Source organism: Pongo pygmaeus, chromosome 13 (genome assembly GCF_028885625.2).
Source record: "Pongo pygmaeus isolate AG05252 chromosome 13, NHGRI_mPonPyg2-v2.0_pri, whole genome shotgun sequence".
NCBI lineage: Eukaryota > Metazoa > Chordata > Mammalia > Primates > Hominidae > Pongo > Pongo pygmaeus.
Genome location: NC_072386.2, coordinates 24,157,072 through 24,183,591, shown reverse-complemented (window position 1 = coordinate 24,183,591; position 26,520 = coordinate 24,157,072). Strand labels below are relative to the sequence as shown.

General features: G+C 48.4%; 1 protein-coding gene across 2 annotated transcripts in view; it reads right to left on the bottom strand.

The window, feature by feature from the left end:
* The window catches only part of B4GALT1 (beta-1,4-galactosyltransferase 1), a 63,447-nt gene that overhangs the window by 11,302 nt on the left and 25,625 nt on the right, over window positions 1-26,520 (bottom strand). Inside the window, exons 2-4 of one of the 2 annotated variants that reach the window (XM_054502860.1) lie at window positions 19,674-19,909; window positions 5,000-5,187; window positions 551-673 (exon numbers count right to left, since the gene is read on the bottom strand). In XM_054502860.1, coding sequence (XP_054358835.1) covers window positions 551-673; window positions 5,000-5,187; window positions 19,674-19,909 — 547 coding nt within the window. The remainder of the gene's footprint in view (window positions 1-550; window positions 674-4,999; window positions 5,188-19,673; window positions 19,910-26,520) is intronic. The other variant, XM_054502862.2, reaches the window with a different exon arrangement.

Sequence of the window (26,520 nt, the reverse complement as noted above, 5' to 3'; positions counted from 1 at the left end):
ACATCATAAAGATTTACCAGCTTAAAAAGAGCCCCAGGATGTGGATGGGACAGAACTGACCATGCCATAATGGTTGCTGGGGCTGGATAGGTCCTCAAAGGTTTATTATACTACAGTATCTCTTTTGTATATGTGAAAAATACTCCAAAATAAAAATATAACACAAAGCTTCTGTGAAGGCAGTTAGGATTCTGCTCAAGGAAACTTGTTTCACAGTGAAAGGGGACCATAATGAAATGAGGGATTTTTACAAAGGACATTGGTTTACTCCTTGAGTACAAAATGGCATGCGGCAAGTCAAAGTAAACTTGCCCCGTCACTTGGTTCCCATTTGACATTTTTCCAGGTCTATACAAAAATCTCAGAAACTCATTTTCCTACAGATCCCTTTTAGCACCTACAGGACCTGTAGGAAGCCACACCTAAGAATGTGGGCTGACTAGAGTGCATCCCATCTGAGGGTCAGTCCTTGGGGAACAACCAAGCATTGGTTTAAAATCTGGAAGTGAAGGTTGACAGAGGAGAAAGATATCTAAGTTATGACCATTACCTGTTAAAAATGTCATCATCTTCTCCTCCCCAGCCCCAATAATTATTAGGAAATCCATTGATGGTTAGAAACTGTTGTTTACTTAGAGCAGAGACACCTCCAAAATACTGAACATAAGGTAGGCTGGAGGAAAAACATACACACAGAAGGAGCAGTGGTTAGTTAAGTTCTGACATCCCCAAAATAAAGCTTGCTGAGAACATAAACACTTTTAAAGTTCTTCTTTTTGCTTCTCTAGAGTTTTTATTTATTTATTATTTTTTTTTTTTTGAGACGGAGTCTTGCTCTGTTGCCAGGCTGGAGTGCAGGGGCACAATCTAGGCTCACTGCAACTTCCGCCTCCCGGGTTCAAGCGATTCTCCTGCCTCGGCCTCCTGAGGAGCTGGGACTACAGGTGCCCGCCACCACACCCAGCTAATTTTTAGTAGAAACAGGGTTTCACCATGTTGGTCAGGATGGTCTTGCTCTCTTAACCTCGTGATCTACCTGCCTCGGCCTCCCAAAGTGCTGGGATTACAGTTGTGAGACACCAAGCCGGGTCTTTTTTTTTTTTTGAAAGGGAGTCTCGCTCTGTAGCCCAGGCTGGAGTACAATGGCGTGATCTCAGCTCACTGCAACCTCCGCCTCCCAGGTTTTCAAGCAATTCTCCTGTCTCAGCCTCCCAAGTAGCTGGGACTACAGGCGTGTGCCACCACGCCTGGCTAATTTTTGTATTTTTAGTACAGATGGGGTTTCACCATATTGGTCAGGCTGGTCTCGAACTCCTGACCTCAGGTGATCCAACCACCTTAGCCTCCCAAAGTGCTGGGATCACAGGCAAGAGCCACCATGTCCAGCCTCTCTAGAGCTTTTTTGATGGTGGGTGGGGTGGGAGGGAGCAGTTACGAGGGTTTTGTCTGTTTTGCTTTTGTATCAAGGCTCACATGACCTTAGATTAGACACAGATATCAAAAAGTATGATTTTCCTCTTTCCACAACACAGCGCTGTTTCTGTGGTTATGTAGAAAGCCAGTCAGTGACAAAAGCAGGCCTAAGCCCAGTTCTTCCTGAGTGACTCAGGAATCTGCTTCTCCAGCGCTCTGTTCCCGCACATGAAGTCCTTATCCAGGAGCTCCTGGAATCTGAGATTGTTTTAGAGCCTCTCTGTACCCACCCAATCATGGCCCCCCTTCCACACCCATCCTATCGACCAGTCTAGCTTTCATGTTTCCAAAGGCATACTGACTAGAACACTGGCCCTAACAGTTGAGGAAGTGTTTCTGAAAATTTGCTAAAATAAAACTTCTTTGAAACTTCAGACTTTATCCTGATTTAGCAAAATGTATAATGATGAACTTATGTTTTAACATATTTTCAAGTAGTAGAGCATCTGGGCTCTCATCCTTCCAAAACTTTTTGTATTTTAATATTTCAGTGGTTATGAATTGTGAACTCCTAAGGGATACAAAGTCAGCACTGATGAGAAATGTCAAGAATCAGGACGTGCCCCAAAGCCTTCCTGTGGGTTCTCTAAAGGCTGTGGTTTTGTGTGACTCTGAGTGCAGCTCCAAACCACACCCAGCTCTTTCTGGAATCCAAAAAGACCAAACCCATCACATAAATTAAGGAAAACTCTAACTCAGACTTTGAGGGGGAAGTCAGCCAAACCATACAGAACATATGAAAATAAAGATGCAATTATTATATTCAAATATATTCAGGAATTCTGACTGTAAGGCTCCTCAAGCAAAGGCCCCCAGAGGGTCTGCTTTAATGAACCTATTCGTAATTAGGTGTCATCACTTAGGTGCCGAGTCATCCACCTTTGGCACACCTCATACTACTGTCCACATTATTAATGTGAGGGTTTGAACCAAAGGTGGCCAGGCCAATAAGGTTTTTTGATAATCAGTGTTTTTACAGAAATGGATTCTTAGCTATTTCAGGGGGAAGTACATGCCAAGCTGACATGATTTGGTTTTGCTGTCTCTGCTGCTTTCTCTTCCCTATCTGCCCCAAGCCCAAACCTGCCAGGCTCCTTGTGAAACAAACATGGTGCTGTGGCAAAGACTTAGGGCATCACGGGCCCCTTCCTTGTTCACCACTGTGCTTCAAGGGAGGAATCAAGAGGGGTCAGGGTATAAACCTGTGTGTTTCAAGAGAAGAAGATACACACACGGAGAGGGAGGAAGGGTGAAAGCGGGGATGGAAGGGTATAGAAGGATTTCTGAAGAGTCTAAAAGTAAGGTTACATTCAAATTTTCCTCCCTTTAAGACAAGAAGTTAGGATCTTTGATCTGGGAGAAGGACTTCATACATTCCTATATTCCCATCACGGCTCTCATGCTCCCAGCAAGGGAGGACAGGAAGAAATGATGAGAATAAAATGAGTCTGACAGAAAGCTGTTGCATCTCAGCAGGTGCAGTAGTTCATGCCTGTCATCCCAGCACTTTGGGAGGTCAAAGCAAGAGGATTGCTTGAGCCCCCAGGAGTTCAAGACCAGCCTGGGTAACATAGTGAGACATCTCTAAAAAAATTTTTTTTTTTTTTAAATCAGCCAGGGGTGCTGGCCCACACCTGTGGTCCCAGCTACTAGGAAAGCTGAGGTGAGAGGATCACTTGAGCCAGGGAGTTTAAGGCTATAGTGAGCCATGATCATGCCACTGCACTCCAGCCTGGGTGACAAGCAAGACTCTGTCTCAAAAAAAATAAAAGAAAAAGAAAAAAAGTTGTATCTAAAATAAAGGGTCTGCTGTCTACATGAGCCAACCACACTGTACTAGTCAGCCTAAACCAGGGGTACCCAACATAGAGGGTACCTGTGGCACAGCTCCTGGATCTTCAAATTCACTTAAACCAAGGAAGGAAAGGGTTTTGTTATTCAATTGATAGGTTTTTTTTTTTTTTCTTTCTCTGAGACAGTCTTGCTCCGTTGCCCAGGTTGGAGTTCAATGGCACGATCTCAACTCACTGCAACCTCTGCCTCCCGGGTTCAAGCAATTCTCCTGCCTCAGCTTCCCGAGTAGCTGGGATTACAGGCACCTGCCACCACACCTGGCTAATTTTTGTATTTTTATTAGAGATAGGGTTTCACCATGCTGGTCAGGCTGGTCTCGAACTCCTGACCTCAGGTGATCTGCCTGCCTCAGCTTCCCAAAGTGCTGGGATTACAGGCGTGAGCCACTGCGCCTGGCCACTGACAGGTAATTTAAAACACTTTTATGTTAATATAAACACGGAATTAGGAAACAATATACAAGTTTATTTATATATTTATTTTTAAGACAAAACAATGGACTATAAGGCCATTTTCCACCAATGACAATATGCTTTGGATAATACCCTAGTCGGGCATCTGGGCTGGCCTCTTCACTAGGGGCATTTTGGTGGAAAAATTTGGGCTTTGTATTTAAGCAGAAGTTTGTGCCCTGCTGGAAAACAGAATCACGTTCCTTCTTATAGGGCCAAGGGCGGGAGCAGTGGTTCACACCTGTAATCCCAACACTTTGGAAGGCTGAGGTGGGAGGATCACTTGAGCCCAAGAGTTCAAGCCCAGCTTGGGCAACATAGCCAGACTTCATCTCCACTAAAAATAAAAAATTAGCTGGACATGCTGGCTCATGCCTGTAGTCCCAACTACTCAGGAGGCTGAGGCTGCAGGATGGATTGAGCCCAGGCAGTCAAGGCTGCAGTGAGCCATGATTGTGTCACTGCACTCCAGCCTGGGTGACAGAGCAAGACCCTGTCTCAAAAACAAAACAAAACAGGCCAAGGAACATCTGCTGAGGTATACAAGCTAAATAATTCAGTGGGGAAAAACTATTCCAATTTACTTTCCAAAACTTGTGGGGCAAGAGAAAGAAAAAAGCAAGAAAATACAGTACCGTTTGGAGCTTAAAGATGAGAGCCCCTCCCAAATGCTAAAAACTGTTCTTAGGCCAGGCATGGTGCCACATGCCTATAATCCAGCACTTCGAGAGGCCAAGGCAGATGGATTGCTTGAGCTCAGGAGTTCGAGACCAGACTGGGCAATATAGCAAAACCCCATCTCTACAAAATATACAAAAATTAGCTGGGCATGGTGGCAAGTGTTTGTAGTCCCAGCTACTCGGGAGGCTGAGGTGAAGGATGGCTTGAACCCGGGAGGCAGATGTTGCAGTGAGCCAAGATCACGCCACTGCACTCCAGCCTGGGTGACAGAGCCAGACCCTGTCTCAAAAAAAAAAAAAACAAAAAAAAAAAACAAAAAAAAAAAAGAGAGAGAATTTGTTTTTGTCTGGATGTGCAGAAACTACAGGCATTTCTGGTCTCTTCTTTCCATCTCAACTAATACAAAGCACCCATTTCTCAGAGGAGGCATTCTGCTCCAGAGCTTAAAGAGGCACTCCTGGGCTGCCAGGACTGCACTTCCTAGTCAACACATGAGAGAGAAACATGTTTACCACAGACTCTGACTGAGTATCTCTTACCTGAATCCAAACTTATCCATTGCAACAGAAATGTGCCGTGGCTGTGAAAAACACCTGTACGCATTATGGTCATTCATTGGAATGAGGTCCACGTCACTAAACACAAAGCAGGTGTAGTCATAGTCCTTCAAGGCTTCTTGAAAGCCAACATTGAGGAGCTTAGCACGATTGAACATAGTGTCTCCCGCCTGGTGCAGAAACAAAAACAGTGATATCAAATGCCTTAAAGCCTCTAGGCCAAACACTCACAGGGACTGGTGACTTGTCCACTATACACGGTCACTAGGAAACTCTTGGGCCTCACTTTTCTGTCCTCACTCTACAATCAACACAGAGTTCCAAAACCTCTGAGTCAGCAATTCCCCTCTAGGAATATATCCTGCAGAAGGACTTGCATGTGTGTGAATGACTATGCACAACATTGTCACTGTGGAATGTTCATCATAACAAAAGACTGCAAAAAACAGAATCAGTAGGGAACTGGTTCAATAAATCATAGTACATCCATACAATGGAATGGAACCGTTAAAAAGAGGCAGCTCTGAAAGGAAAGGTGAAAAAGGCATTTAAACACATACATCATTTATTTATACACACTATAAATAAACTCCAGGAAAGGTATCCAGGAAACTGGTGACATTAGTTGGGTACCTATGGGACTTTTCACTTCTCCCTTCCTTATATGGTTGACTGAGGCTTGATGACCACATTGTGTACCTTCCATCTACCTGTCAAGCACAAACCTAGGCACCTGAGAAATACAGCAAACCCAACTCAACCTCTGCCCTCACAGTGCTCACCATGGAGGGTAGGAGGCCATGCCATACACACCAGGATAGAAGCAAGGTGCGCAAGACAGAAGAAGGACACCTGCTTCAGGGTGCCAACCACGAGGTCCCCAGGCACCAAGTGTGCTGGTGCAAAGGGAATGCATATTTTTATTTATATTTTTTATTTTTGAGATGGAGTCTTGCTTCGTCACTGAGGCTGGAGTATAATGGTATGATCTTGGCTCACTGCAACCTCCGCCTCCAGGATTCAAGCGATTCTCCTGCCTTAGCCTCCCGAGTAGCTGGGATTACAGACACGTGCCACCATGCCCGGCTTTTTTTTTTTTTTTTTTTTAATTTTCAGTAGAGATGGGGTTTCACGTTGGCCGGGCTGGTTTCAAATTCCTCACCTCAAGTGATCCACCTGCCTCGGCCTCCCAAAGTGCTGGGATTACATGTATGTTTTATTTGTTTTCTTTCAGTAAGAATGTAAGCTCAGTGAAGGTTAGGATGTTTTGTTTTTTTATTCACCCAGTTCCTTGAATACTGCTTCTCACACATTAAGAGCTCAATAAATAGTTGCTGGTTGGCTGAATGAATGAATGAATGAATGGGGTTCCACATACAATGGCAGATGGTAATCCCTTCTGGGAAGCTCAACCAAAGAGCCCTGTGAGGGGTCACCACAGGGATCACATTGTGGGGTAGAGTTGGGAATCTGGTCTTATCAATTCCCATGGCCCCAGGTTAGTAAGGACAGACCTAGCACTGACATTGCCACACCTCACTCTCAGCAGTTCACAAAGCCTCCTGCACACATGCTGTCATCCTAACCGGAATCCTCACAACACCAACATGAGGAAATGAACTAAGGCCCAATACTTTGGAATCCTCATTCAATGCTCTTTCCCATCTCTCTTGGGATCAACACAGTCAGAGCCCTCTACTTTGGGGAAAAAGTGTGTCATAGGGGCTTGCGACTGGTACACAGTCTCAAAAGTGGGATGCTCAAAGTCTTCTCTCCATGCCCTTACAAGATGACCTGGGCTGGGTGTGGTGGCTCACACCTGTAATCCTAACACTTGGGAGGCCAAGGTGGGCAGATCACTTGAGTCTAGGAGCTCGAGACCAGCCTGAGCAACATGGTGAGACTCTGCCTCTACAAAAAATTACAAAAATTAGCCAGGCACGATGGCGCACACCTGCAGTCCCTAGTACTCTGGCGGCTGAGGTAGGAGACTCACCTGATCCCAGGGAGGTTGAGGCTGCAGTGAGCCATGACGGCACCACTGCACTCCAGCCTGGGCAGCAGAGTGAGACCCCCATCTCAAAAATAAATAAATAAATAAAACCAAGACCTGGAAACTGGCACTCCAAAAGGCTGCCTGTGTGCGTACAGAACGCACAGATGTGCCACAGCCACCCAGACTCAGGTGGGGAACTCGGGGAAGCAAACCACTTAGAGAAAGAGAGGCACCAGGAAGAGAAACAAGGAAACATTTTACACACAAGAGCTCCTTTTTTAAAGCCCCTGACAAAGTTTTCTAACCCCGTGTGGTGAGTGAAAGAGCCAAAAGGCACACTGTGTTTTTTGGCTGTCCCACAGGCTGAGTTGATTTGGAATTCCGTGTTCAGCTAATTCTGTGTAAGTCATGGGATCAAAGAAATTCAAAGTTTAGGCTGGGCGCGGTGGCTCACGCCTGTAATCCCAGCACTTAGGGAGGCCAAGGCGGGCAGATCACTTGAGGTCAGGAGTTTGAGACCTGCCTGGCCAACATGGTGAAACCCCATCTCTACTAAAAATACAAAAAATTGCTGGGCACAGTGGCTCACGTATGTAATCCCAGCACTTTGGAAGGCCAAGGCGGTGGATCACCTCAGGTCAGGAGTTTAAGACCAGCCTGGCCAACATGGCGAAAGCCTGTCTCTACTAAAAATACAAAAATTAGCTGGGTGTGGTGGCGGGCGCCTGGAATCCCAGCTACTCAGGAGGCTGAGGCAGGAGAATCACTTGAAGCCGGGAGGTGGAGGTTGCAGTGAGCCGAGATTGCGCCACTGCACTCCAGCCTGGGCAACAGAGCGAGACACTGTCTCAAAAAAAAAAAAAAGAAAAAAAGTTCAAAGTTTAGAAATTGCATATGAAAATTATGAAGTTGTTGGAATTATTATAATATAGTGTGAATATTCACTGGTGGGGATACCGTACACAAGGCATGGATAAGTGTTTCAAATGGCATTTCATTTAATCATCTTGACAATCTTGTAACAACCCTCACCCCAACCCAGACTTACACTGTCAAACACAATTCAGCCCCATTGAGCACTTTCCAACAAGCAAAGGGAGGTATACCAACAGAGCCTTTCTACATCTGTGCACTAGACCCCCAGGGCTGCCCAGCCCAGGACAATGCTCCCTTCTCGTGGTACACTCCCCAACAACTGGGGCAGAGGGCTCTTTGAGGCCATGTCTCTACAATAGGACTGGGCCTACTGGCCTTGGTTGTTTGATCTAAGCAGAGGCCTAACTGCTGAACTAAGCATTTTTCCTCTCCCAGGAATTGGAATTTTGGAACCATGAATGAGCACCTCTAGAGCTAAGGCCCATGAGCAATGGCACCCTGGAGGAGAAGCCCAAGAAGCAGACCTGGTTCCAGCCCCTTTCACCACGGGGGGTGCCACGGCCCTTTCAATGCGGTGAAATGCCCCAGTGTCCGGCCCGGACTTAAAATTGGTCAGGCAGTTTTCCAAAATAACCTGAGCTACATATCCCTCCCTTTCTCCCTCATCCCAGCCTGGCCTCATCTGTGGGATGCAGTGAGACGGAAGGGCATGGTGCACTTTAGCAGGTGCTATCACCTATCAGGGGCCATGGGAACACCAGGCCAGCAGAACAGTGGAGGAGGAAAGTGTCCTCCCCTGGAATGACAGAAAAGTCAAGCATTTTCTAGGCTTCTTTAGGTGAAATGCTGTAACACCGGGGCACACACCTTCTTTGATAAGAAAGACAGGCTCTGGCAAGCTCACCAAGCCCCATCACTCGCAAGAGGTGGGAAGAGCCCCAGCTTCACTCCTGCCCTCCTCACTGAGCACACTCATCGGTGCCTCTGCTACTCTGTTTGCTCAAGTAAACATCGATCAAGCACCAAATACACCACGGTGACAGACACATGCATTTTTAATCCCAGGAATGCTGGCTTCTTTACTTATTAGCTATGTGATTTGGGGCACATCACACCTCCAGGCCTCAGTTTCCTCTTTTGTGTTATGGGGAGAGCATGTGCATTGTATTAAATGAGACAACACTGTCTACCAACATAAGATTAGGTCCACCCTTTAAAAGCTGGGTTTTTCAGAATTAAGAAGACCCAGCCCGGGGAGGCTGAGGTTGCAGTGAGCCATGACAGCACCATCGCACTCCAGCCTGCGTGACAGAGACCCCATCTCAAAAATGGGGCCCCACTGCCTGACAACAAATGTTGGCTACTATCATTACAGGAAGAGGCTTTCCCATCCATCTTGAACAGTCAGACCATTCCAAATGTCTCTTAGATATCCTACCTGGAGACTCTGCCTTCTGTAGTGTTTGCTTCAAAATTCCTCCCAAATCCTGCTTTTCTCTGATGAACGGGAAATTACTAAAAACATTTAAGGCTCAAGGGAATTAGCCTGTGGCTTACATGATTAGAGTTTCTCACAGCAGAAGAGAGTCAGGGGGACCTCTGGAGGCCTGTGAAATGCGTAGGAAGTCACGCTTGGTGAAGAGAAGCCAGCATGCTGGGTGCAGGTGTCCCTTTCAAAGACGCAGCTTTTAAAGGGTGGGCCTAATCTTATGTTGGTAGACAAGAGTTAGAGTTATCCCTTCCTTCTAGGTCAACTGGCTGCTTTTAGAGGGAGAAGACAGGCCCCCTAAAGAAAGGCCAGAAAACATATAAAATCCCCACATGATTGAGCAGAGAGTGCTACAGGACGGGGACTGCAGACAGCAGACAGAATCGACCAGACATAGACTCTGGAGGCGGTGCTGGGAGAGAAGGCATCTGTAGGAGCAGAGAAAAGCATGCATGGTGACAGCATTTGTAAAGGCGGTAAGGAAAAGAGAACAGTCAAGGAACTACAAGAAATTCCGAATGAGTGAAGCCAGAATGAAACATGAAGGCAGAGATGAGCCAAATCACAGAGGCTGGGGAGAAGGGTTAGGTGCTTGTTAAGATACTTAAGCTTTATCTTTATTTAGGCCACAGGGAGCCTTAAACCATGGTTTGTATGTCAAGGAGGGATTTGTGCCCCAATCCAACTGAAGGCAAGGAAGCTGTTATATGATTCCTATGAGGCAACAACCGTGGGTAAGCGGACAGTCCTCCCCCAAGGGCTAAAGGCAGGGTCTCCACTTCCACTTCCACGCCTCACCTGCTCCCCGTGTATGTGCACTACACTTGCAAGCAGACTTTGTAGGGGCAGGGCGAGAGGTTCAGGACAGGTGCTAGAATCTGGTCTAATCCCCAAGAAAACCCTAACTATGGTTAAGGAAGGCAAGCATGGCCTTCCCCTGATTGCAACAGGGGACAGATGACCAACTACAGAAAGCCACGGGCCACTCTTGTCCAAGTCCCAACAGTTTCTGGAAGAACTGTTCTGTCCAATCACCCTGCCTTCCTTGGATGTCAGGTCCATGTGTGTATATCAGCAGACACATCCCTTGTCCATAATGGCTTAGGGACCAACTGTGCCCAGCCTCTCCTGCACCAAAAGACACAGCAGCAACATGGCTGGAACCATCAATCCAAAGCCAAGACTCGCAATGAGTCAGAATTTCTACGTGATAAGAGACACTGTTGCTCCCATACACATGCCCTGGCTCATCACAGCGCCACACCCCTCCCCACCATGCAAGAATGCAGCACTGAGCTCTCAACACGACAGATCCGGGGGCAGGTCTGCAGCCAGCGGCAATGTTTGCTGAAACACCCTCTATATGCTTTTCTGTGCCCACTGAGATAGTAAGAGGAAGGAACTAGGCTGAGTGGGTTGCATCAAACAGTAACAGATCAGCGGCAGCAGAAGCTCTGACTGGGCATTCCTACAGGCCTAAGTGTGGATCCTGGAACAGTGGGCAGGCTGGGAGGTGATCCCCAGAGAATTTCTGGAAAGAGCCTGGGATTATACAAATGCTGAGTTTGTGGAGGGCTAATAATATCTACTCAGCCGTGAGTTCACAGCAGTTGGGCTCTAGTTTTGCTTTTGTTGTTGTTGTTTTTTTGCAGGGGAGACAGGGTCTCGCCATGTTGCCCAGGCTGGCCTTGAGCTCCTGGGCTCCAGCAATCTTCTCACCTCAGCCTTTTGAGAAGCTGGGACTGTCAGCACATGCCACCACGCCCAGCTGGGCTCTAGTTGTTAACCATAACAATATGGTAGCTCAGAGCTGTCAACAAAACTTGGATCTGAGATTTAAACTCTTCACCCCAGTGAGTGAGAGAGATGGGCCTTCAAGGGTTAGGGACCAGGCTATGGGAGTGGTTCTTGGTCAATCAGTCACCACTCTCAAGAGTGAGCATACCCTTGACCCCTGCCACACAGGAACACAGACTGGACTGAGGCTATAAAGTTGCTTTCAGAGAGAACTGAGCTCCTTGAAGAGCCCAACAGGGATTCTGGATGAAATGAGCACAGAAGAGAGTTTTTTGTTTGTTTGTTTGTTTGTTTGTTTTTTTAAAACTGAGTCTCGCTCTGTCACCCAGGCTGGAGTGCAGTGGCGCGATCTTGGCTCACTGCAAGCTCTGCCTCCCGGGTTCATGTCATTCTCCTGCCTCAGCCTCCCGAGTAGCTGGGACTTTTCAAGTGCCCGCCACCACGCCCGGCTAATTTTTTGTATTTTTAGTAGAGACGGGGTTTCACCACGTTAGCCAGGATGGTCTCGATCTCCTGACCTAGTGATCCGCCCACCTCGACCTCCCAAAGTACTGGGATTACAGATGTGAGCCACCACGCCCAGCCAGAGGAGACAATTTTAAACCCAGCTCCAAGGAGCCAGCGCAGGACGCCTGCCTCTCCCAGGGCCTGACACACTGAAAAGTGGAGACGTGGCTTTCCGCAGATATATCAAGACAGTGGTGCTAAGCACGTTCAGGATGTTTAAGATACAAGTTGGAGAAAAATACTTAACAAAAGCTTCTCTTTCAGAAAGCAATTTGGCCATCTGTATTAAGAACTATAAAAATGTGTAAACCATATCTGAACCCATAATCCCACATCTGAAAATCTAGCCTGGGAAAATTATCCTAAATGTGGAACAAACCAACACAGAATAAACTTCATACTCCAAGATGTTCATTATGGTATTATTTACACTCACGGAAAATTGGACATTACCTAAAAGACTTCTAAGAGAGAAAAGACAAGTTAATCATGATGGAATTCTACGATCAACTACTATGAAGGCATGGAAAGTGATGATGATGAAGACTATGAAATAACATGGGAAGATGCTGATGATAAAGAATTTAAGGAAAAAGCAGGATACAAAAGTTTATACACACACAGCATGCGCTCAACTGTAGTTTAATTTAAAAGAAGTTAAACTCTCAGACCCTGTACAACGGGCTGGCGTCCAGCAACCTCAGCATTTCCGAGAGAGCCCACAGAGGCCCTGGTCTTGCCTAGGAGACCCCAGGGCCTGAGGATGGCACACTCATGGGATTATTTACATAGCCTCCCCCTGACCAGCAGGGCCCTGGCTCTGGGTTGATTTGAGGACATGTGAACATTACCAGGGTGGTGGTGGCAGCGGTGGTGGCAGCAGCAGTGGCAGTGGTAGTTAGGTCGGCATTCCTCTCTCTCTCTCTAGGAGGCGGAGAGTACAGAAGAGAAGGTAGGTGGAGAATAAGAAGCAGATCAGAGAGGAACTCCTCCTTCCACTTGCTTTGCTACAAACAGGATTAACAAGTAAAGGCAAAAGGCCCCTGCTAGAAGGAAAACAAAAAAGAAGAAAAAGAGAAAAGGGTGGATGCAAGGGAGAGAGGTGAGGAAAAGAGAGGCAAATGTCAAAGCTGCAAGGGAAAAGGGGCCCATTCTGATGACCACTGTTCCAATGCAAAAACAAATTTCTAATAAGCTGTCACTCCTTGTCACAGAGTCACGGGTGAGCAGAAAAAATTGCGTTTCCCAGAACAATGTCCATGGAAGCAATTCACCAGAAAATTGAGTCCCCAGGAGAACAGAGACACACACAGACTAGGTGGGGCACACAGCAAAGGGGCAACACTCAAACAGTGATGGCACAGAGACACTCCCTGGCCTTCCCACTCCCACTCCCCACCCCGGCAAGCTCCAAAGGGTCCAAGTGCCCGAAGCAAGGGGAGGCTACAGGACAGGACCAGCCCTACCCCACTCCTCCCGAGCTCCGTTCCCACACACATCAATCTGTGCACTGACAGCTGAGGTAGAAAATGGAAGGCCGGGATAGGGGGATGGTAGAGATGATCAAGATAGAAACCAAACCAATGGGGCCATAAGCCCAGGCAGCTGTCCTCACTAATGGGATAGACCCAGGAGTCTGCTTCTCCCCAGTTGATCTTGACCTTGTGTAGGAACCAGCTGCTTGGACCAGTGACAGAGACAACTGCTGAGGTAGGGTGACAGATGCTCTTGCTCACTGAGGGTACAAAGGACTGTCTCCAAATCCATCCTCAACCAGCCTGGAACTATCATCCCATCATCCTAAAACAGTGCACAGAAGAAAAGGAAACAGGAGAAAACTTCAAAGCCAGACAGAGTCCTCAGGGCAGCCCTCCCTCCATTTCTCCACAGTCTTTCAGGCAGGCTCCAGCTCTGCTTCCCAGCCATCATGTGCTTACCTGTGGAGCCTTCCCTCTGCAGGAACAATCAGAAGACCATTTGCCTCACTCTGGGGGATGGGGGGAGGTGGGAGGGTCAAAATTCAAAGTGAGATCATAAAGGTGCTGAGTCCAAAGGACCCTAAAGGAGTTTTGTGACCATTAACAATCACAAGGCTAAGGTATTAACAGGTTTTTGGCATTTTTCCTGATAAGGGAGGTCACCCCAAGGACTGTCACAGGCAGCCTGTGCTCTGGTCAGCATTGAGCCGGAAGCTTCGGGGAGCGGCCTAAGGGAGGGGTCCTGCAAGTTCCGAAGGGTCACGACCTGGCCCCACTGGGAATGGAGGCTTCACTTCCAAGAGGCACAGATCTAGGCAGAAGATCAGGAGTAGGGAGTCCTGAGACTAGGGAGAAACAAAGGGGCAGGAATGCCGGGGAGAAGCCCCGTGGCGCCACTCACTGACTGCATCTGTACTGACTATGCACCAGCTGTGTGGTCAGGGAGAATGAAGGGAGGCAGACATAAGGGACTGAGAGTCCGGGGGCTGGGGTGAGGCTGGAACTCAGATAATCATCCCTTTCCAGAAAGTTCTGAGAAGCCTGGGAGCAGCAGGGAGGGAGAAGTCAGCTCTACTCCAGGGGCTCCATAGAACTAATGAGGTTGGGGAGGGAAGCTTAAAAGATAGCCAGAGACACACTAGGAACAGAGGGGACAGCACAAGCAAAGGCACGCAGAGGGGACAACAGAGGTGTCTGGGTGGAGATGGGGAGTCCAGTGAAGTGGAGAGGAGGAAGAAGTGGCTGGAGGTAGGTCAGGGTCTGGGATGCTAAGCTTGGGCCTTCCGACCATTTAGACCCTTGCCTGTGGGCAGTCATGAAATGCTAACAGGTTTAAAAGAGGAAGTAACATGGTCAGAACCAGAAAAATCCTGGGCAGCTGAGGGAGAGGAACAGAGGTGCCAGAAGATACGCAATCGGGATTGGAGAGACCAGTTCTGTGTACTGGCTGTGGGGCAAAGGGCTGCCATGGTTGTGACAAACCCACCTGGCCAGCTGTGCCTGCATTCCTTACTCATTTTGTAATTTTTATGATGGGCAATCCCACAAACATTCTGCATTCCTTAATTTAGGGCTAGTGCTACCAGGTGGTGACCTGCCCTCCCTTCACCTGGAGTGAAGTCTCGTTTCTGGGTTCGAGTATTAGGAAATGCAGCATGCATCCCTGTTTGCTATGATATCTTCTCCTTCTGCTGCTTCTTTTCTTGCTGCCGTTGAAGTTAGAATGCTATATCTTGACATCCACGTCTCAGAGTACAGGGAGCCAAATAGTATTCTCCCATGCTGGTGAGCTAAGGTCGGGGGTGGGAGGACAGACCTTAAGGAAAAAGAGCAACTCTTGTTCTTCTATATCTCAACCAGGAAAGCCTCTCCCGGCTCATTCTTTCAATATCCTTATTTTAAGATATAAGTTAGTACAATAATTACAGAGGCATAAGCCAAATGGTAGTGGTTAACAGCTTACTATAGACAGAGTATGAGTCATAACAACTTGTGAAAGTTCACTCCTGTGTGTGGAGCTTGATACGTGGCCCTTCTTTGAAGAGGCTTACAGGCCCGGGATGGCCTCTGAGATTCTGCCACCTGGCTCACTCCACTATCCATTACCCTGTGATTCCAAGGAGTGCAAACCAATAGGAGGAAGGGTCCTGATGCGGGCCCTGAGTTGGGGGTGCAGCAGGAGGTAGTAGGAGCCATGAGGAATTCACCACCACAGAAGCAGGCAGAGGAAACAGGCAGGATGAATGGAGAGTGCAGAGGCAGGAGTGGACCCTCCCAGTAACGGCTGGTATTTACTGAAGGTTTACCATGAGAAGGATGCCTCACAGCGCTCCCCACCAAGGAGGAAACTGAGGCCTGCAGAGCTTAAGTAACCTGCCTGAGGTCACTGACTGGAAAGTGGCAGTGCCAGGACTGAACCCAGGCAGTCTGAGCACACAGCACACTCTCAGCCCTGGATACTAGACTGTGAGCAACACTGGGGGCACCCTGGCCATGAGGAGTGTCACTGATGCCCTGAGAAGGCACTAAACCTGGAGTCAGACGCTGGGGTTTGAGCCGCAGCCCTGCTGTTGTCTATGTAACTTTCGGAGACTGTCCCTCTCTGAGCCTGTTTCCTCACCTGTGACATGGAGCAGAAGTTTCTACATTGTCTGGTCTCAGGGGTCTAGGCAAATCCTAGCAGAGACTGAATGGGAAGCTAAGGAAGTGGAAATGGGACATGGCCCCTACTTCAAGTAGAATGAAACCCTTGTGACCTGTTATAAGCGGAAGGTTGTGTAGCATTTCAATGGGGCAGAAACAAATCTGATACTGAAAAGCCTGTTTGGGAACCCTTGGACTAAATGTCTCAGAAGCCACACCTATTTTGAGCATTATTTCTGTCTAATCTTAAATGGTATGTGTGTGTGTGTGTGTGCATGTGTATTTGTGTGTGTGAATGAAGAGTCAAAATGACAGCAGGGTGTCTGGGCCAGGGAGAAGCTGAGAGGCTATAAAGAGGGCTAATAGCCCATAAGGTTCATTTGCTCAACAAACAGTGTAGAAAGGTCAAAACCAGGTGCTACAAAATCCTTTTCTTCTTCTAGAATATAACCATAAAACAGACAACGCAGGCAGTTTCTAATTTGTAGACAGGATGTGCTCCAAATGTTTCTCCTTCCACCTCTTTTTTTTCAGGGTTCAGGTTTCCCATTACCATTTTATTATTTATTAGGTAATATTCTTTACTGAAAAGGTATGGCAGAGTTTAAGTATTTCTCAACTTAGTTACCTGGACTCTGACCATATTTTCCCAAAATGATCAATTAGGGTGAGATTGGAGCAGATGATAAGAGAGTAGCTGGGGAAGTGGTAGAAAAAGAGGAAAAGATTCTCCTAAGGTGGAAAGTTAATCCTTGGAGAAGGAAAGGAGGAAGAGAAAAAAAAAGTATGAGGAAAAGCAAAGAAAAAAAAAAGATGATATTGACAAGATAAGAAAAAAGGAGGTATACATGTTTGAAAAACCAAAACTAAAATATTCCTGATGCTAAGTTGTGAAGTGGGAAGAGGGAGGGAGGGAGGGAGGATGGGCAGTTCCTAGTGTTCCAGGGAAAGCAGGGAGGCAGTTGGGAGGAGATGCTAACTTAGGCCCACTTTCCCCAAAGTGTGACTCACAAAACACTCATCACTTGAGGACGGTTCTTGGAAAAGTTCTCTCGTCAGGCAAGCTCAGGAAACACTTCTGGGGTTACAGTGTATACCAGGGTACCAAAGGCTCTGCGGGAATGAGACCTGCTTTACATGGTTCAACCCAGCATTCCTCAAGCGTATTTGGCTCCATTTGGGGAAGCACACTTTTGGAGGAGCACTCTCTTAGGTGGTGCCCAGTGTTAGCCAGCACAGCTGTGCCACCGGTCTGAGCTGGCTTGGTTAGTTGTTCTGTCTACTCGGATTGAGATGGGCAGGAGCATGTAGCTGGCAGAGGACATTCAGAAATCTACTGTGTTGAGCCTGGGGAGTGTGTAAATTGTATCACAGGAATTTAAGCTGGTGGCTAGATTTTACTGGTCCAATATTTGACTTCAAAACAGGGAAGTCTCACATTCACCTAAACTGCAACATATCTAGACGTAGCATCCCACCCTCCAGTCTTCCTTGAAAACAGCCACCTCAGTTCAAAAATTCAGCATCATCATCACTAACTCTCTTTTACCCTCTTTACCCAAGTATATATTTTATTTATTTATTTATTTTATTTTTTTGAGACGGTGTCTCACTCTGTTGCCCAGGCTGGAGTGCAGTGGCATGATCTCGGCTCACCGCAACCTCTGCCTCCTGGGTTCAAGAGATTCTCCTGCCTCAGCCTCCCGAGTAGCTGGGATTACAGCCGCCCACCACTATGTCCAGCTAATTTTTGTATTTTTAGTAGAGACGGGGTTTCGCCATGTTGGCCAGGCTGGTCTTGAACTCCTGACTTCAAGTAATCCGCCTGCCTTGGCCTCCCAAAGTGCTGGGATTACAGGCATGAGCCACTGTGCCTAGGCCCAAATATATATTTTAATCTACCTATATGGCACCCAGACCACAGCTGTCTGTCTTCTACTCAGACAGATTTGTGGGATGCTGTCAGATGCCCTGCTGAATAAGATATGACAGCTTTGTATCCAAAGCACATCCCTCATCTACTGGCATAGCAACTGTCAAGAGAGAAACGAGATGCAGCTGGCACGGCTTGTTGTTAGTCATCCCTGCTGGCTCCTGGTGATGGTGGCTGCCTCTTCCAGGTGCTCGCTGCCACTGCTTTAATAACAGGCTCCTGAATCTTGCCGTCATTGGTATGTGCTAACTGGCATCAGACAAATGTTTCTCGATCACAGAGCTTTTCTTAAATGAATACTTGTTGGGTTAAAGTGACCTGCACTTTGCAGGACATTTACCTGTTCTCTCTTGCATTCTCCAATATTCTTCCAAGGTGACCCACAACTGCGTGGCTGTCCTGCTTGCAGGTGTTCATAGGGCCCTGGTCTGTGTCTCACTTGGCCAAAGAATTCAAACAGCCTCAAGGGGTTTGCCCACCACCTGCTCTCGTGCTTCAGTTTCCTTGTAACAGGGCTTGTTCTGCTCTCTCCTGCCTCACAGGCTTAACTCTGACACCTGGCCCCAGAGCTTCTGGTGCTTCCTACCCCAGTGGGCATCTCAGTTTCCAGGAACATGCAAGGCTCCTTTCTGCCTTGAGGTCCCTGCTCACTGGCCCCAGCTAAGAAGCCCATCTCCCTGCAGACTTTAGAACCTAGTTTATATCCTGGCTCTTCCAAGCCATTGCTCTCTCTCCTTCCTCTGAGCTTCCAAAGCATTTGGCAGCCACCATCCAATCACAGGATATTTGGGTCTGTTAACAAATTGTTCCCTGGGAGGGTCCCACTTGCCAGAAGTGGGTTGGAGGCTTCGGGACAGGGCAGGACTGAGACCTTACACTTCTTCAGAATCTCCCTGCAGCAAGTGATGCAGCACAATGCCACAGCAGTCCTCAAGTGCTTCCCCTGGGGTCATAGGGAAGGTGCACAGAGTCCCTTGACTTTGATGGAAGCCGTACACTGCCAACAATCCTCCTACCTAAAGCAGAGTTTATCTCGAAATGAAATGGACATTGGGCCTTGTAGAAATGGGCGTACTCAGACTCTTCAAATGAATTTCAATGAAATTGGGTGCTTAGATAAGTTAGATGTGTCATTGCACCTAGGAGGTTATAGTCTAAAGACATGAATTTAAGTGTTAGGGGAAATCTTGAAATATCAAAGTTATACTCTTGGGAAAATAATGCTCCTCAAATAAACTGAAAAAATTATTTCAATAAAGATGCCTCTTAGATCAATCTGATTCTCCATGCCATGGTGATGAAAGTTGACCTATCCTTAGCATTACTTTCCTAAGCAGGGCTAAAGCCCAACACATATGGATCAGATGAGCAGTGAGAAACTTTTTCTCAGACTCGGCCCAGTCCACATAACTCTCAGATGGCCCACGAATCAGACTTCTCCAGATATTTCACCAGGGGCTGGCATGCAGGCAGGCGACCTGAACTAAGGGCACTGTCTCCAGGTGCCCCAGGAGACACACTCTGACTGACTGAATAAACTTTGAAGTTACCTAAAAGTCTGACATCTAAATGGTGGTTTTGTTTTTAAAAGGAAAATACACAGCTACACAAAGCCAGGGAATAATCAGTGTGTACTTTGGAATAATTAGGGTTGTCTTTTTTTCCCAATTTTGCTGCAAGGCTACTTCCAGAAAACAAAAACAGAACAACGAAAACACTCCAGCATTTCCCTTGGCTATAGAGTTGACAGCAATAGGCAAGCACACTGTTTGGCGTTTAGCTCATCTGCACTGGTGGTGGCTGGGGGAGCTGGCTCCTCGCTGTAAGTGCCAGGTATCTGTGAAATCACTCCCCTTCCCCTGCCCTCATTACACACACATCTGATACACATCTGCACGCACACACATCCTCTCTCATTCCACCTTCCCAGGCCTCACCTGGTTGATAACATAGATGCCATAGTCCAGCTGCTGGCGCTGCAGAACTGGGTGCAAATAATATAGCCAGTACTTGAGGTGCTCCTGCCGGTTGCGGAATGGAATGATGATGGCCACCTTGTGAGGAGAGACGCAGTCCCTGGGGGCGTAGCGGCCGCCCATCTTCACATTTGGGTTCTGCTTCGCCACGAGCTCCAGGTCCACAGGCATGTTAAACTCAATCAGCATGGGGCCCACTAGAGAGGTGGAGGGAGGGAGAAGTTAGCAGGCCACAGGACTCGCCACCACTCCACAGGCTGCATCAGATGGCCAGGCTGCAGCTGCAGAGGAAATGTCTCCTCCTGGGAGGCAACGTGGCCACGGAGAGGGCCCTCCTGCCCAGCATCAGGCACCACATCCAGCATTAGGGTGATCAACCATCCCCAGAAACCCCCTTCAGTGCGGGGCAAACCTAGATGGTTGGTCACTCTGTGAAGCACTCGCCTGCCCAGGACCCTCCCCGCTCAGACTCCACTGTAAAATGGAAATAATTTTTACCCAGACTTCCTGATAGGCTGTTGTAGAAATCAGTGATCATGGATGAGAAGGCAATTTCTCAAAACCCCTGAGGTTGAGACTTAGCTCTGCCACCTCCCAGCTGCGTGGCCTTGGACAAATGGCTGACATCATCTCTCTGATTCTAGCCTAACTGGGGAAGGATGTGTGTGTGTGTGTGTGTGTGTGTGTGCGCGCGCGTGGCACACACGTGTGCACATGCATGTTGGGGAAGTCAGTGTGGAGGGAGTTAGCTTCGAAGTGGAAGGTAGCAGGAGTGGCATGAGTGACCACGTCCCAGGAAGGGACTCGATGGAAGGTGAACCAAGGTCTGGGAGGGATGGAGGCAAAGAAACCCCAAAGGAGACTGAGGGAAAATAAAAGAAATAGCTGGAAACACAGACGAATGCTTAGTAACAGAGGGGATAAAGTAACAAAGAGGAAGAAGAAGTAACAAAGAGGGAGGGATGACTCCCAAGTTTCTGGCCTAGAAGAACATGGATGCAGATGAGAGAAGTAAGTTAGTAAGAGAGTGCTTGCCTCAGAAGAAAAATGGATGAGGTGCAGATTGTGGATTGTGAGGTAACGGCAGGTGGGAAGAGGGATGAGGAAAAGGTCACATACCAGGTATGTGGTACACGTGGTGCAGTCCAGGCAACACAGGGAATCAAGGCTCTGCTGACTTGCCTTGATTCCCTCTTGACAAGTCAAGAGCCAAGACTTGAACCCAGGCTCCCCATACTCTCTGCAGACCAGACCGCCTCAAAATGCGTTCCAGAAAACATCAGACCCAGCAAGATGCTTAATGGAAAAACATGTCTCGTGGTCAAATAAGAACGGGAATGCTGCATATTAAATCCTGCTTCTGCAAAGTCACAACACACACCAAAGGCTCTGAGAAGTTGTGCAGTCGAAAAACCCCCTTGGTTATATTTAACCCACCATTTCCCAAGCTTATTTGGCTACAGAACCATTTTTCCAGGGAACACACTTTGGGAACTGTTACTCTAGTGTAACCAGCTTCACCTGTGAAGCAAATGAGCCATAAGAACAAAGGAAGGAACCTAGAGAACAGGTAGGAACACCAACCATAAGCACAGATCAAAACCTGAAACATGCTGGTGAGAACCCGCCCAGGGCCAGTGAGCAGGCTTCAGCCTGCCCTGTTTATCAATAATGCGTGGCTCTCCAAGCACCCCCTACTCCCGGAATCACTCGCCCTTCTGAATTGAACAGCACGAGAAAAAAAGCTGTGGGCCTGGTTCCTCTCACCAGATAGCTGCCTCTTCCATCCCCTTCCCCAGTACACATCTCACACCTTCCCTCCCTCCTTAGCTGACCCAGGTCCACCATCACAGGACCTGTTCCCATTAGTTCGTTTTCTTCTGAGATACAGCCCCGACCATATTACTTTCCCACTAAAACCTCCAGTGGCTCTAAGGCTGTGTGGCCCTGCACAAGGGAAGGCCAAGGCCCACAGCTGAGCAACAGGCCCTTCAATCTCAGCTCTGTCTGTCTCCTTCCCCATCCCTTAAGCCATGCCTGTCCACACTTTTCTCTTTGCCAGAAATGCCCTTCCCACTCTCCTCTAACTAGCAAACTTTTGCATTGAGAGATAGGCCTCAATCAAGCTTGGTCCTTTTACTCTCTGCACTATCACAGAGCTCAGGCAGCAGACCCTCTGGGGCAGGGAAGAAGATCCTCAGGGCTCCCTCTCTGCAGCCCTGCTCCCTCTCTGGTCATGCACCTCCCTCCTGGAGGGACAGAGGCCTTGAAGCTCAGTCCCTTGTAAGACTGCCTGCTGAGCCAGCTCCCACCTCCCAGGGTGCCCTAAAGTGAGCAGGCACTGTACTCTTCAGAGAAGACCAGGACTCAGTCAGTGGTCACCCTGGACAAGTTTTTCCCAAACCTATCATCAGAATTGCTTGAGGAAGTTAGTACAAATACAGAATCTTGGGCCCTTCCCTTAGAGAGTCTGCGGATTTTGGGAAGGACCTAAATGGCTACCTAACAAGGAGCCCAGATGATTCTCACTGGGCAAGCTGGGTAGTAGGGCTCCGATGGACCATCTGATGGGCATCTGATGTCAAGCCTTAGGGCTTTCAGGCAAAGACGGCCCTCGGGGATTCCCACCATTCACACCCTTCCCCACAAGGTCGGCCAGGCCTGGGCTGCCCAACACCCAACCCTGGGCAAAGCCCACTGGGGGGCCCTGCTGCACAGTGAACTTGTGAAAAACATGAAGAAAAGATCTGTCACAGGGCTCTTTTCACTTCAGAGGGCCCCCACAACATCTGCAGCCCCCACCCCACCTTTGGTTCTGAGGATGCTGCTAAACATAACCCCATTTTGGGGAACCCAAGAAGCACCTGGGCTGTCACCCTGCCGACTTGCTCGTACCTTCTGAAACCCACCCAGAAAACAGGAATTCACACGTGGCCTGGTCGCTTCCGCGGGACAGACACCTGCAGGCTGGAAAGTGTCCTGGTGTTGCCCCATCATGGGTATCAGAAAGGTGGTCCTGAAGTCAAGAGCCCTGGACAGGAGAAGAGATGCCTGGGCCCTGGTCCAGCTCCACCAGTGACTTTCCAGATGATCTTTGGTATCCTGAGAGTGGATAGTACAGCCACTCTCAGGGTACTGGTTTCCTCATTTGTAAACTGCAGGGACTGGACTGGATGATCTCTAAGGTCTCAGAACGCCCTGACATGTCCAGTGACACTTGGTAAACCAGGAGGAGTGCAGGGATCCAAAGCAAGATCTTTGGACAAATCCTTGCTCCCACCTTCCCTGCCCTCAGCATGAATTTCCAAGCAGACAGGAGATGTGAGTGTCCTGCATAGGAGAGGTGGAAAGAAGCCTTGATCACCAAGAGTCACATTTACCTACGTCTCCTCTTACCTCAATTCCTAGGCTTTCTCAGCTTCTTTCTTGGATGTCCATCTTTGCCCCCTTCTCTTCTCACTCTCCCTATACCCAGGTCTTTGGTTTAAGCACATGACAGCTCCCAAACCTCTGTTTCCATCTCACGTCTCTCTCCTGACCTCACAGCCAATAGAACATGGCTAGCCATATGTCATGGGCACCTCAAACTCAACCTGCCCCAAATGGACTCTCATGCAACCCCACCACCATCACCACCTATAGCCAGACCTGCTTCTCCTCAGGATTCCCTCAGCAACTGACACCACCGTCTCCCCAGGGCAGAAGCTGATACCCAGGTGGTCCATCTTCTATTCCCCCTCCTCTCTCCCCAACCCCAACACACACACTAACGCTCTCTCACCCTCACATACACACACACACACGCCCACTCGCTCCCATGCCGGGGCTGTCCACAGCATGCTGACAACCCACAGAAGCCGATCAAGCACCAAGCCAGAGAGTCTTTACTCTGAAATGTCTGTTAACTGCAAACTTGCCCTGTGATATGTATAAAGACCAATTTCAATTTGTTTCAGTTGATACTTTCTGGGTACCTACTGTGTGCCAGCCCAAGGAGGAGTGGGTTGAGGTAAGGAGGGAGGATGGACAAGACAAATCCTGCCTTCCAGGAGCTCCCTGCTGAGCATGTGGCAGAACCTAAATGAAAATTACCCTGGTTTAAGGATGGTCAAGGAGCTTGCTCCTCCAATGGCTCTGTGCAGAGCTTTATCACTGAACAGCCTCTTCTCACTCTCCTGCTCCCTTCTGAACTCGCTGTGCCCCTTGCACAACCCCCATCATGCTTCCAACACACTGAGACACCTTGACCCCCAATCCTGCCCTTCTTGCCAATCTGGCAATTTTTTCTCCACAACTCTAAGGATCTTGCAGCTCACTCCTTTGAGACAACAGACAGCAGCCCCAGACCTGGCGTTGAATGACAAATTGGGTCGAGTACCAGCCAGGAGGCCTCCTGAATGCCCTGCACACCTCCTGCCATACTGCAGGGGCCATGCTCTGCTACACACCTGGCTCTGTCCGAGTGAGAAACTCCAGAGAGCTCAGACTCCAGGAAGGCAATGACTACCTCTATTCAGAATCATGCAGACCTGCGACCAGGTTTCAGAGCCACTGCCTGGGGTGGCGGGGAGAGGCTCTGGGAAGAGGCAGAGGGCTGAGGGCTTCATGACAGGCCTCAAGCCGAGCCAAGGCGCCCTTGCTGTGCGGCGCATGGCGTGTGCTACCACATGCTCTCGGCCCCGCTGGGCTGGCTTGTGTGTTTTCTTGGCTCTGGAAGCTGGGAGGCAGGGTTACGTAAGCAGATGAGCAGATGTAAGCTGTCCTCGGCTCCCCCAGCTCAAGCCCCGCCACGTGGGCCTCTCGGCTGGGAGTCCAGGTCATGGCCTTGCATGTAAGTCGCTCAATAACTTCAATGTGTGAGCTCAATTCAGACAAATTCCACTGCTCCCCTGCCTGGCACAGCAAACCCAAACACATACATGCCCCTCCATCAAAGGCCCTGCTAATCTAAGCCAACACCAGCATGGACTCCTGACTGGTTTTCATGCTGGCTGAAGCACTAGTTCAATCCTTTAGCCTCAGCAAAACAGGCTGAAACATCTAGTCACTGTTTGTCAACTGATTGGCCAGTGGGTCGAAAGAAGCGTTGGCCTGATGCTTTATTGTGACAATGTTTCACTAGCCCAGGAATGAAATCATAGAAGTAAAGACCATGTAGGTGTTTTTTCATTAAACTAAAGGTAATCAATGTATAGGAATGCCCTTTCTTCCAAGATTAACTGCTTCTTACTCTTTGAATATTAAAATGTCCTTTCTCTTATGAAATCATCACAGATTTTCATGCTGGACTGATTTTTAAAATTTAATTAAAAAAAAAATCCTTCCTTGGCAGCCATGGGTCAGGCCTCTAAGTTTCTTTTGAAAATTTCCTGGACAGGAAATTCAAGTATTCAGGAAACATTTGGGAACACGTGGAACTAGGCAGTGCCTAGAACTCTGTGGTTCTGAGAGTTGGGATACTGGAATTTCTTCTTGGGTCTCAGACCTGACAGTACACTGCACAGCCCCTCTTCACAAACCAGCTCCCCAACCAGTGCTGTTCCACAGGCTCATGTGGGTGGGCCGCTTCTCTCTGTACCAATCTTCCAAAGGCCAGGTGTGCACCGCAAGCTGAGCCAGGCATTACCACCAAATTCCCCAGCCTGAGAAAAGATTTGCTTGCAGCATTCTCATGAAATCACGGTGCCCCTTGAGGCCCCTTGGGCTAGAAATGAGAAGCACCATTTACTTTACGTGGCTCACCCATCATTCTGGGAAGAGCACAAGCTCTCTAAGTCTGCAAGGGCTTCAATCTAACAAATCTAACGGCTGCCTGGCCTTACCTCAAACACCACCCCCCAAGGAAGCCTTCCCAGACCACTCAAGGTTGGTTCTTAAGCATTTCACCCACTTCCCCTAAGCATTCACAGCACCACATCCATTCATATTCAAACATGTACCCAGTTAGTATGTATCATGTGCCAGGTGGTACAGGGCATGCAGGGGTTGGCAGGGGAGTGGGCGGCAGGGTGAGCAAGTAAAGAAGAGGTCTTTGAGGCCGGGCGTGGTGGCTCACGTCTGTAATCCCAGCACTTTGGGAGGCTGAGACAGGCAGGTCACCTTGAGGTCAGGGGTTTGAGACCAGCCTGGCCAACATGGTGAAACCCCATCTCTACTAAACCTCATCTCTACTAAAAATACAAAAATTAACCGGGTGTGGTGTAGCTGTAATCCCAGCTACTTAGGAGGCTGAGGCAGGAGAATCTCTTGAACCTGGGAGGTGAAGGTTGCAGTGAGCCGAAATCACGCCATTGTACTCCAGCCTGGGCGACAGAGCAAGACTGTCTCAACAACAACAAAAAAAGGTCTTTACCCCCAGGAGTCAAGGAGACCAGCAAAGCCAACAGTACTGGTGAGTGTGACAGGTAAACAATAAGCTAAAACTAGCACAGAAGGGGAATCAACTAGGGGACAGGAAGAGAGTCAAGGAAAGGTTTGCAAAGAAGCAGCTCCTCCATCAGGGCCCCTCAGTCCTCTTGGGAGGATTCATCACAGAGTTGTGTCCACTTGGCTGCCATGCACATGGGAGTACGCCAACAAATCCTAGCTGTGTGGGTGGCGCGCAGCTATCCTCTCCACTTCTCTGCCACCTGCACAAGTAACAAAGGTTTCCATAAACCTACAAGAAAACCTGACAGAAGAGCAGGGGATGGAGAGCCACCAGAAGGGACTCTCGATTCTCACGTGAAGCATTTTGCACTGAGTTTCAAAATCTAACTCATGAAGGCTTCGAAAGTGTAGGAAATGATTTATTTATTTTTTTTCTTTT